Source organism: Sinocyclocheilus rhinocerous, unplaced genomic scaffold (genome assembly GCF_001515625.1).
Source record: "Sinocyclocheilus rhinocerous isolate Xijiao unplaced genomic scaffold, SAMN03320098_v1.1 scaffold226, whole genome shotgun sequence".
Lineage (NCBI taxonomy): Eukaryota > Metazoa > Chordata > Actinopteri > Cypriniformes > Cyprinidae > Sinocyclocheilus > Sinocyclocheilus rhinocerous.
In genome coordinates, this window is record NW_015631726.1 from 295,271 (window position 1) to 307,589 (window position 12,319).

The following is a 12,319-nucleotide window of genomic DNA, read 5'->3' on the forward strand; positions in this document are numbered from 1 at the left end:
AATCAAGGTGACGATATCGCTGGAAATGAAGTGTCCCCAACTAAGCAAGCCAGAGGCGACAGCGGCAAGGAACCAAAACTCCATCGGTGACAGAATGGAGAAAAAACCTTGGGAGAAACCCTTAAGAGTTTGTGAACATTTGTGAACAATATCAAATATATAATTCCTGTGAATACATCAGTCTAAAGGAATAGTTCAAATTTGAGTAAATATGACATTTTCATGTATTTCATATTTCAGTGTTTGGCAACCTACAATAACTTTTTTTCCTGACACTTTAGTGTTTTTCAAAGTGTTGATTTATGGCAAATTGCATGGAAAACAATGAGGTTCAGTGGGGTTAATTTACTTAAAAAATGTCATTTTTAGGTACCCTGACATCAGAGTGATCGAGCGAGGCATTCAAGGTCTGATTGATAGGCAGCTGCCCAATGGAGACTGGCCACAGGTGAGCAAAGCTATTGCTAGATCTCAAATTCATCTGAGGTCTCTCTCTAATAAAATGTGCTGGGTTGTTTCCTTGTTTTCAGGAGAACATTTCTGGAGTGTTCAATAAAAGCTGTGCCATCAGCTACACCTCTTACAGGAATGTGTTTCCTGTGTGGACGCTGGGCCGTTTCTCACAGCTCTACCCCTGCAGCCCTCTGGCTGGGAAACTCAAACTCTGAGTCAGATACTGTGTACTTGTGCCTCAAATAAGCAGTATCTGATCAAAGATCATTCTTATTTGAAACAAACCTGTTTGCTGCTCTTTAGAAAGTAGGACTGATTTATCAAAGTCTTTAGAATATTATCTACAGAATATTTAGTTCATTTTTGTGCTCTTTTAACCATGAGACCAAGGCGTTGTATCCTGTAGATGATTATGTAATTAAAAGCGATTTTCTGTACTCTTATAATAAATCATTTTATATTTTGGATCTGTTTTGTGTCTGATTTATGTTTTATAATCCCCCTTTTGTTTGCACTGACTGAAATTGTGTTGGGGGAGTGGGGGTGGGGCAAACTGACCCACATTGTTTTCTATTCAGTTTGCCAAAAATCAACATTATGAAAAATACTAAAGATTCTTGCAAAAACAGAAAACCTCTATTGTAGCTTGTCAGTGACTAAAAAATACAAAATATGTGAGGTAGTTAAATAATTTCCATTATTTTTATTGTATTAGGGGTCAATTTAACCAATATATTTTTTTGTGTTCAAAATGAGCTGCACAGACACCATAACTACAAATACAAGTAACTGCAAGAAAGTATAAATAGTATCTAACATTATTTGTACTTAGTGTAAGTAATATCTATTGCTATTTGTACTTCCTCTGCCTTTTTATGTCTTTTTCTTAAACCCTTGTGAGGGTAAAAAATGACTTTCTCATGCTTCTGTTCAGCAACAGTCTAGTAATTGAGATCCAAAGATTTTTTCAACTAGATATTAAAGTGATTTTTTTTGGATGATTTAGAAAATGATTCTCAAATTTGAGTAAATATGACATTTTCATGTATTTCATATTTCAGTGTTTGGCAACCTACAATAACTTTTTTTCCTGACACTTTAGTGTTTTTCAAAGTGTTGATTTATGGCAAATTGCATGGAAAACAATGAGGTTCAGTGGGGTTAATTTACTTAAAAAATGTCATTTTTAGGTACCCTGACATCAGAGTGATCGAGCGAGGCATTCAAGGTCTGATTGATAGGCAGCTGCCCAATGGAGACTGGCCACAGGTGAGCAAAGCTGTTGCTAGATCTCAAATTCATCTGAGGTCTATTTACTTTAAAAATTTCATTTTTAGGTACCCTGACATCAGAGTGATCGAGCGAGGCATTCAAGGTCTGATTGATAGGCAGCTGCCCAATGGAGACTGGCCACAGGTGAGCAAAGCTGTTGCTAGATCTCAAATTCATCTGAGGTCTCTCTCTAATAAAATGTGCTGGGTTGTTTCCTTGTTTTCAGGAGAACATTTCTGGAGTGTTCAATAAAAGCTGTGCCATCAGCTACACCTCTTACAGGAATGTGTTTCCTGTGTGGACGCTGGGCCGTTTCTCACAGCTCTACCCCTGCAGCCCTCTGGCTGGGAAACTCAAACTCTGAGTCAGATACTGTGTACTTGTGCCTCAAATAAGCAGTATCTGATCAAAGATCATTCTTATTTGAAACAAACCTGTTTGCTGCTCTTTAGAAAGTAGGACTGATTTATCAAAGTCTTTAGAATATTATCTACAGAATATTTAGTTCATTTTTGTGCTCTTTTAACCATGAGACCAAGGCGTTGTATCCTGTAGATGATTATGTAATTAAAAGCGATTTTCTGTACTCTTATAATAAATCATTTTATATTTTGGATCTGTTTTGTGTCTGATTTATGTTTTATAATCCCCCTTTTGTTTGCACTGACTGAAATCAATTCAGTATAGAAACTGCATACTGCTCAGTAGTTTAGAATGCTCTATGTAAAAGGTATGTACAAATTATTATTGCTATTATTATTAATAATAATAAAGTCAAGTCAAGTCACCTTTATTTATATAGCGCTTTTAACAATACAGATTGTGTCAAAGCAACTGAACAGCATTAATTAGGAAAATAGTGTCAATAATGCAAAAGGACAATAGTAAACACTAATTTTTCAGTTAAAGGCAGTTCATCATTGAATTCAGTGATGCCTCAATGTAGCCAAAGACTACATTGACAAATATTTCGTAATGTGTTCTGGCTCACATAATACTTTTTTAATGGTATGCAGTATACATTGTGCAGTATTAGATAAGTATTTTCATTCTGAGCCCGACTACAGCCCTGCTGAGCTAAGTATTTAGTACATAGTAAGCTCAGCAAACATCGCAGTATCTACAGCTATTATTATTATTATTAGTAGTAGTAGTATTACATTTATATTGGGTACACGCTTTTATTTTGAAACGCTGAAGCATTGTTTCCGTGTTTACGCTGCTCTGGGTTTATGGGTGAAGCCGGTTTAATGAACAGCTGATTTGAATTCTTCACGGAACATCTTTCAATTTTATGCGATATTGAAGTGCTTTTTGCAGCGTGACAGGACGGAGATATGAATGTTAAAGTCACGGAGTGAATGATGGCGTCAGGATGGCGGCAGCCTCGATCAGTTAGAGCTGCTTTACTCTTTAACACCATCATCATCATCATCTTCATCAGCACCGGCGCACAGACGCACACCTGTGACCATAAAGTGCCCCTGCCCACAGAGGTCAGTCCCTCTTATTTGTTATTCTTTCTTCTGGTTCTCAAATACGACATTTAAGATTGTGCCTTCTTAACAACATATGAGATTGTGCCTTCTTTATATCATGCCATGTTGTGCTTTATATCCTAAAAATGAATAATAACTGAGGCTGACAATCTGCTAACGTCTCCTTTATGTTCCACAGAAGAAAGAAAGTGACTTTAAGGTGAATAAATGAAGGCAGAATTTTCCATTTTGGTAAAACTATCGCTTTAAAAGGCATTTATCTGGACGATGTTGCATTAAAGGGACAGTTAACCATAAAATGAAAAATATCTCATCATTTGCTCGCCTTAAAATCTGTATAACGTTCTTCTGTAGTACATAATGAAATTATATATAGCAGTCCAAGCTTTTTTTTCTGTTCAATGAAGATCATCCTTCACTGCTCAAATAATCTATGAAATATTGTTTTAGAATATGATTTTACCAGGACTTATAATAATGTCTGCTGTTTGCCATTCTAGGTCCTACATAAAGTGTTTTTGAAGCCAGATAGATTGACCAAAAGAAGCACTGACCAGCAGTTAAAGATCCAAATAGAGTACGACTCCAGCTTGGATGGGTTAGTTATACGTTTGTATTTTATTAAATACAGTAATGCCACATTGTCATTGTCATACATTGACTTAATATCTTTACTGCTCACACAGGTTAGATGAAGCCAAAAGCAGCCTTGTGAAGGTATTTTGATTTCTGTGGTCAAGGTTTTATCAATATGTAAAGCTAAATGTTATTTGTTAAATCTTGTAAATGGCCTTTCACCTCTAAATATGATTAATCTTTTCAATTCTGCTTTGTTTCAAGGACAAGCTTCTCCCACAGGCGATTGATTATCTTCAGAAGGCCTTCAGGGTTCGTAGGCTGTCAGGTCCAATATTACTGAGCAGGTAATTCTCTTCTCAGCTAGTATTGTCTGACAGCAAATCCTCTTAAAATTGCACTCAGCCATGTCCTTCTGGAAGCTTGGTGGATATTTAATCTCATTAGTTTCTTTTTTGTAATCCCAATATTTTTTTTCTTAATGATTAGACAATGCGCAACCAATCAGTACCTTAGGAAAAGAGATGATCCACATCGCTACTGTCAGGGACCGTGTGCAGACATCACCAAGTGTGGCCCAGTTGTTGTCCCTGAACAACATTTGCAGGTATTTTTGGCCCCCTCAAATTTTTGGGCCAAAAATATTTCCTTCCTTATTTTGTTTATTCCTTTTTATTGCAATATATTTGCTGCATATAAACCATACAGATTATTCAAAAAAAAAAAAAAACCTCAAGACATAGTGATTTTGTTCACCATTTTTTCATTTTGGTAGCTTAATATGAGCAATATTCCACATATCTATTTCATACCGGTGTGAATTACTCAACCAAGCCTATTTATTTCACCCTTTGGTGCTTTTTGATTTGATTTTTGGTGAATTTTGGATTCACTTGATTTGACCCTAAATTACATATAATGAGCACTGTATGAGAATTAAGGTGTCTGTTGATGTCTATTGATGTTTATGTTTATATATTCAATTCGGTGTTTGAAATATTGTTTTAACAATTATCTGCGTAAATATACAGAAGCACCATTCCTACTTAAAGATCCGTTTTATGGATAAAATGAATTCTAATATTTCTAATACTGACAAATACCAATATATTGCAGGTAAATATATGAGAATTTTTGATTCATAGAATGAGGTCTCCTTTAGCAATGCAGGGTTTGCAGTGAGTCTGGCAAGTCCTGCGGCCCCGCTGGCTCTCCTGATGGTGAGGGGGTGGTGAGGGCTGGTTTTGTGTTGTACGTGAGTGCGATGACCACAGAGCGTTGTGGACAAGAAAACATCGTAGCCTATGCAGCGTACTGCCAGCTGGAGTCTGAACTGGACAGGTAATTGAAATGGGAATGTAGGTGATTTTAATTCGCTTTAGAGTATACTGTGGAAATAGTCCAGTGTGTTGCTGACAGTAACGGCAGAATTTCTTAATGTAGGCCCATCGCTGGATATGCCAATCTGTGTCCCAATATGATCTCTACTCAACCTCAGGAGTTTGAAGGGATGCTGTCCACAGTCAAACACGAGATCATACATGCCCTGGTAACAACATTAAACTCCGCACATCCTCATGTGGAGAGCTTGATAGTTTATCATTATTGTTCAATTATATGTTCTATATGTTTTAAGGGTTTTTCTGCAGGACTCTTTGCGTTTTACCATGATGATGATGGGAAACCTTTGACACCACGTTCTGCAAGTGGTCTACCTGCATACAATGAAAGGTGATGGTTATATTTGTATTTTTATTTGTTTTTGAAATACAATTTAAAAATATTTAAATAATATTAAAATCTGTTATTGTAACATTGTGATAATTATATTGCATGAGTAATACAGGTTAAAATTGTTATTTTAGTTGCGTGCATGACCCCCTGATATATGTATATAATGGACCTTTATTGTTAAACTATATATATAGCACTATGTTTATTTCTTTTTATATCTCTCTCTCTCTCTCTCTCTCAGTTTAGGGTTATATCAATGGAGTGATAAAGTCATCAAAAGAGCAACTCGGCTGTGGGACATCCGTGGAGGCCACATGGTCAGACACACGGTCCATCTTCTGGCCACCCCACGTGTAGTTGTAAGTATTTCTTTCCTTTTAAAGGAACAGCATCTAAATAGTCGAATTGAGTTGCATGAATTGTTGTGATGTTTTATCAGGAGGAAACCAGGAGACATTTTAATTGCCCCATTCTAGAGGGCATGGAACTGGAGAACCAGGGAGGTGCTGGCACCGAGTTCAACCACTGGGAAAAACGTCTGTTAGAGGTACTGAAACCAAATCATCCCTGGTGGTGTTCATGAACACTTAACTACTTCAGTGTCAGTACTATCGAAGTACTGTTTTTTTATTGAATTCAGCATGTTTTATTTTAACAGAATGAGGCAATGACTGGATCTCATACACAGAACAGAGTGTTTTCCAGAATGACTTTGGCCATAATGGAGGATACAGGGTAAGAGAAGTATTGTTGCTCATGGCTAATGCAGTTTATTCTCTTACGAAGGTGTAAACTTCTACATTTACAGGTATAGTTCCCCCCAAAAATGTAGATTCTTTCATAATTTACTCACCCTCATGTTGTTTCAAACTCTGTGCAACACAAAAGAGGATATTTTGAAGAATGTTGGTAAACAAACAATTCGGTTCCCATTCACTGCCCACAGTATGGACAAAAATAATATGGAAGTCAATGGGGCCTAAAACTGTTTCAGCATTCCTCTATATCTATGTATCTATATCTATGTCTATATATCTATTATATATATATATATATATATATATATATATGAGTAAATGTTGACAGGATTTGCATTTTTCAGTGGACTACCTACCCCTTTAAGTGTAATTTAGTAATTTAAGTACTAGAATGCTAAGACTGTCCTATGATTGACTCCTCGCTGTGCTATTTTCTGTTTTAAGGTGGTACAGAGCCAATTATAGTATGGCGGAGAACTTGGAGTGGGGAAGAGGTTTGGGTTGCGACTTTGTAATGAAAAGCTGTAAATTCTGGATAGACCAACATCGCCATACGTAAGCTTTGATACATGAGATGCATACTAAAACTTTGTGTACACTTGCGAAAAAAATCATTTTTGTTGTTGTTGTATTAAGTGGACAATGTACTTTTATTTGTTTTGGCAGATGCTTTTATCAAAATGCCATACAATTGCATTAAAAAAACTGTACATTTCATAAGTTCATGCGTTCCCTAGGAACACAAACTCATGTTGCTAGTGGTACAGAAACAAATTAGATTGTTTGTTGTACATTTGTAGCAGTTCTTTATTTCAGATTGATTCCAGTGTCTTATTGTATCTTTTCCAGAGAAACTGGAGTTTCATAGTCTTAAATATATGTACAACATATTGGTTAAGATTTGGGTCATTGATTGGACATCTGTCCCTAATGTTTTTGAAACAGGAGGCCAACCCTGAGCCCGTACTGTGATTCTGTGAGGAGCGCACCTCTACAGCTCACCTGCAGGCAGGACCAGCTGGCAGTGGCCGTGTGCAACCTGCAGAAGTTTCCTCATGTGCTTCCTGCAGAGTATCAGGTAAGATCAGCAGAAATGCAGGTAAAAATCCTCTGTATATTCCCTCGATTCTTATTCATCTGAAACACTGTATTGTGAAAATCAGTATACAAATACAATTGACTGGTTGTTTACAGATAAATACAAGATGACTGCCTTTATAGAAGGTTCATTTGAATGTAATAAACCCTCTCCATCCTCTAGTATTTTGACCATATCCCTGGTGTCCCCGAGGAAGATTTGCCAGCATACGGAGGGGCTGTAGAGATCGCAGACTACTGTCCTTTTAGCCAGGAGTTTAGTTGGCATGTGGGTGGGGAATACCAGCGCAGCTCTTACTGCAGGATACAGGAGAACCAGCCAGGTTAGATGCCATTCACTCACATCCTTTCTTCATTTAGAAGTATAATGGAAGGTCTCATTTGCTTATTCCTTCTTGTGTTGTTCAGTATTTTTTGCATGTAGTTGAGACTGTTGGGGTTTTGCTTTTTTAGCCACATGGAGAAACTATGGGGCGGAACAGTATGGCCCGGGGTCTGTGTGTCTGTACCAGAAGTCACCATTTGTAATGGAGCAGTGCACCAAAAGAATGACCTACCCAGACTGGGGCAGTGGTTGCTATAAGGTAATAATGTAATGGTAGATCTCATGAGAGATGGGACAGTCGCTGCAGAATTGTGTCTATATATCAAAAGTTTTGGGTCATAAAGATTTTTTTTAATGTTTTTGAAAGAGGTCTCTTATTCTCACCAAGGCTGCATTTATTTGATCTAAAAGTAAAAACAGTAATATTGTGACATAATATTACAATTCAAAGTAACTGCCTATAAATTTTTTTTTTCTTTTTTCAATACAGTTATAAAAGCACAATATTTTGTAACATTATGTCTTTACTGACACCTTTGATAATTTCTCTTAATGATAGTGTAAATATGTGTGTAAGTAAAATGATTATAAATAATAAAACTTTTTTTTTTTTCAACTGGGGCATTATGTACCACCGCAACATAGGAAACTGATGCTTTATGTGTACTGAAACTGTGATTTGTGTTGCAGGTGTCTTGCACAGCCCAAGGGTTGTTGGTCTGGGTGCAGAATGAGTCCTATCCATGTGTTCGTACTGGTCAGGTGATCAACGTGAGCATACGAATGAATGGATGGGTCTACAGTGGACAGCTCATCTGCCCAACCTGCTCTGAATTCAAAGTAACTGCCTATAAATTTTTTTTTTCTTTTTTCAATACAGTTATAAAAGCACAATATTTTGTAACATTATGTCTTTACTGACACCTTTGATAATTTCTCTTAATGATAGTGTAAATATGTAAGTAAAATTATTATAAATAATAAAACTTTTTTTTTTTTCAACTGGGGCATTATGTACCACCGCAACATAGGAAACTGATGCTTTATGTGTACTGAAACTGTGATTTGTGTTGCAGGTGTCTTGCACAGCCCAAGGGTTGTTGGTCTGGGTGCAGAATGAGTCCTATCCATGTGTTCGTACTGGTCAGGTGATCAACGTGAGCATACGAATGAATGGATGGGTCTACAGTGGACAGCTCATCTGCCCAACCTGCTCTGACTTCTGCAGCGTCTGCCCCCTCCCTCATGAGATCTCCCCTCAAAACACCACCAAGAGTGCCCACTTAGGTAAGTTACTGTCTAACACTCATCACATCACCATGTCTATGGCTGTAAGACTATACTATGAGTGGTTGCTTATTGGTGTTATTTTTAATATATACTGTATTTATACATATAAAAGTTTTATTATTATTATTATTATTATTATTGATAATGCATATCAAATATGTATGGATAATGTAGTAAATGAGTAAACATTGATAAGTAAATATTAATATTAAATCAAAATTATTATTATTTTTTTGTAATTCAAATGGTAATTCAAAGTTTTTATAAAAATCATAAAACAGTCCTACAAGATGCATAAAAATGACTATAAAAAGTTAAAAAAGAATAAACATATTAAATATAAAATTTAAATTTTAAAAACTGATTACAAATATTAGGCTACTGTTTAAAAAGCAAAAAAAAAAAGTTACTGAAGCCACCAATTTTGCCTGTCTGAAATAAAATGATTATGATGATTATTTATAAACATCAATTGTGTGAAATGTTGCAAGAAAAAAAAGTTTTCCAAATATAGAAGGTAAACCAGGTACATACTTTAACAAGGTTCAAACAATGCAAAATATGTTTGTTTGCCAAAAAAGGCTAATTTATTTCATATTAAAATCATTCTTTTCTTTTCTCAGATCCTTGTTCCAGGTCTTCATGTTTGGTGTTGAACTTATGGCAGCTCCTGTTAACTCTTACTCCACTGCTGATCGGCTTCCTCCTTTTTGGCAGGGACTGAATTTGTTCCCAGTTTATTGGGTGAATATGGATGCCTTGATATGCTACAGGCTTCCCTTGAGGTTTAGCTGCTGTGGAGAGCAAAACGGCGATTAGTGTAGTCTGTGATCTGATAACTGTTCTCTCTATGTGGAGGTGTGGACTGTAGGTGGGATTGAAAAGCCATTGATTGCACTCCTCCTTGCCTGGCTGTCTGGTGCCAGCAAGCTGTTGATCCAATGTGAAGCCATAGTCATGCAAGTTACGGTTGTGCAGGTGCTAATTAATGTTCTCTTTGTCTCTCTGATGGACCTGTAGCATTTTGGGTCATGAAATAGGCATCGGTTTGAGAATGTCGGGAGATATTCTCTCTGGTCTTCTGCTCATGGTGCTTCTCTGTTGTTTCGTAAAATTACTTGCTGGCAATGTTTTAATCAGCGTATATCAGGTCATGTGACTGACGATGCTTGTGATTTTGCATGGAGAAGTGCAGGTGAGATCTCTGTTAAGGTTCGTGCAAGTGCTGATTTTTTTTTTAATAATTTATAGAAATTTGAATGTTGCTGTTGTACAAGATAAATACTTCAGAAAGGGTTTAAACGTGTTTGAATTTATTAATACACAGTTGGGTACAAATCTGGGATTTCTTTTTAAATTTACAGGTAAATAGAACATTTTTGGATTTTTAGATATTTAAAAAAAAAAGGAAAGATAATGTAAATGAAGAAAAAATTTTCTAGGTCACTAAAAGTTGACATTGATCATGGGTCTCTTTATACTGACAGTCAGATGTTCTTGCTTCCGTTGAAGCACAAGATGCTCTTTGTATCATTCTCAAATCATGCTGGAGAACATAAGTTTACACATTCTCAAGTTCACGAGCAGCTCGAGTCAGTACTATTTTAGTATCATTAAGATACCATTGTAGTTTTATTTTATATTTTGAATTAGTTTTTATTTTAATATTTAGTTTTAGTTTTAGTCTTTTTGCTGTGAGTTTTCAACTTTTTATTTACTTTCATTTATCCTCATTTTATTTCAGTATTAGTTGCCATGTCCACACGTAAACGGGTATTTTTATAAACGGAGTTTTTCCTTTTTCTGTTTAAAAAAAAAACTCCGTCCACATGAAAACGCAAACGCATGCTATGAATCACTGCCAAGAGCATGCCAAACCATCCAACAGGTGGCGATATAATCTCAACCGTAAAGCCATGTTGGCCAATCAGAAGCCTGAAAAAGTCTCCAGTAGGCGGAGATAACAGCGCAGGCGCCAACTTCACAAGCCAAAAACTCCAGTTTCGCTGTCTACAGTGTTTTTTAGACTCTACACGATAACACTGCAAGAACCGGAGTTTTTGAAAATCTTCACCCTGGCAGGCGTTTTCAAAAATGTTTGGTTTTAAAAATAACCGCGTTTGTGTGGACAGGGAAAAATGAAGAATGTTGCCTTGGCAACTAACTGAAATAAGTATTTTTCTATTAATTTGATTTCAAGTAACAATGTTTTTTTTTTTTTTTTCATGGTTTTAGTTAACTTTAATAACCCTGGCTCGACAATGGATGACAAACCAAATACGAAGAAATTTTAAAATTTATTTTCATTTTTAATTGAACTGTTCACTCAAATTATGTTGAAATTATATAATTTCTAAGACATTTTGTACTAAATTAAATACTGTAAAATACTGCATTTTCATTAGTGGTCTCAGACGTGTGGACCTTGTTGTACGTGTGAGATTTAGTTTTATTGCATTTAGTTTTTTAACATACTGTCATTATGATTCTGTTCACCTTGAAATGTGTTGCCAGATTTTGGTCCTAAAGGGCTGTCCTACCAAGGCTGCAGATCTTTATAGACTTTGTTGTCTTATAACAATCAACTCACTAAAAACCCTTGAGAAAAGTGCTTATTATCTCTTTATATGAGATCAGATGACATTATCGTGTTGATTAGTATCTTTTTTTTTTCTTTTTTTTTTATAATGCTAATATAACATTTGTCATGGTGTCAATTCACTACAGTAGCAAGGTGCCATTAGTAGGGCTCTTTTATCTGACCTTTTTTTAAAAAAAAACAGAATATCTAGAACAGATATTCCATTAAACAACTTTTGCAGGTGTTGCAAAAAAAGCAGGTGTTGATTATTGTCCTACTGTAGTCACATTGTAACTTGCTTTAATGCATTCAAAATGTAGCCATTATTTAAAAAATGAAATTGGGGACAAATACTGAGGAGTTGCACTGTGTATGTGATAGTTTAGAGACTAGATTGTTACAGGTGTTAGAGGACTAGTGAAGGTGTCTGTTGTGTAATTATCTGGTATTTTACTTGTTCTTTCTTATCTTATAATATTGAATGAAGAACTTTTGTGGATGCTGCTCTGAATCCATGTATTTAGTTACAAAATGACGTAAGATTTGAACCCTTTGCCATTCATAACTTTTTAGTATTATAATATTTGACTTCTTTTTGTTAGGTAATACAATGCTTTCATTTTAGGACACAGTATTAGTTGCTGAGAGACAAACATGGCAGCTTTGAATACAACATTAATTTAGAGCCTTTGCATATGGAATGTTGCGTAAATATGTTTCTATTGTAGTATTG

General features: G+C 35.8%; 1 protein-coding gene and 2 long non-coding RNA genes across 3 annotated transcripts; all 3 read left to right on the forward strand.

The window, feature by feature from the left end:
• Positions 1-367: 367 nt before the first annotated feature.
• Positions 368-918, forward strand: LOC107741939 (uncharacterized). Its single transcript, XR_001640254.1, has 2 exons — positions 368-448; positions 531-918. It is a non-coding gene; the product is annotated as an uncharacterized LOC107741939 (long non-coding RNA).
• An 870-nt stretch (positions 919-1,788) lies between these two features.
• Positions 1,789-2,339, forward strand: LOC107741940 (uncharacterized). The gene is made up of 2 exons (XR_001640255.1): positions 1,789-1,869; positions 1,952-2,339. It is a non-coding gene; the product is annotated as an uncharacterized LOC107741940 (long non-coding RNA).
• Positions 2,340-2,939: 600 nt separating this feature from the next.
• LOC107741941 (leishmanolysin-like peptidase) lies at positions 2,940-10,329 on the forward strand. Its single transcript, XM_016554756.1, has 17 exons — positions 2,940-3,221; positions 3,725-3,822; positions 3,911-3,941; positions 4,065-4,147; positions 4,290-4,407; positions 4,963-5,141; positions 5,244-5,349; positions 5,437-5,531; positions 5,776-5,893; positions 5,974-6,081; positions 6,193-6,269; positions 6,737-6,847; positions 7,238-7,370; positions 7,554-7,713; positions 7,844-7,974; positions 8,792-9,002; positions 9,629-10,329. Exons 1-17 carry the CDS (start codon positions 3,087-3,089, stop codon positions 9,727-9,729), a joined length of 1,995 nt encoding a protein of 664 aa, XP_016410242.1. The 5' UTR covers positions 2,940-3,086; the 3' UTR covers positions 9,730-10,329.
• Positions 10,330-12,319: the final 1,990 nt, after the last annotated feature.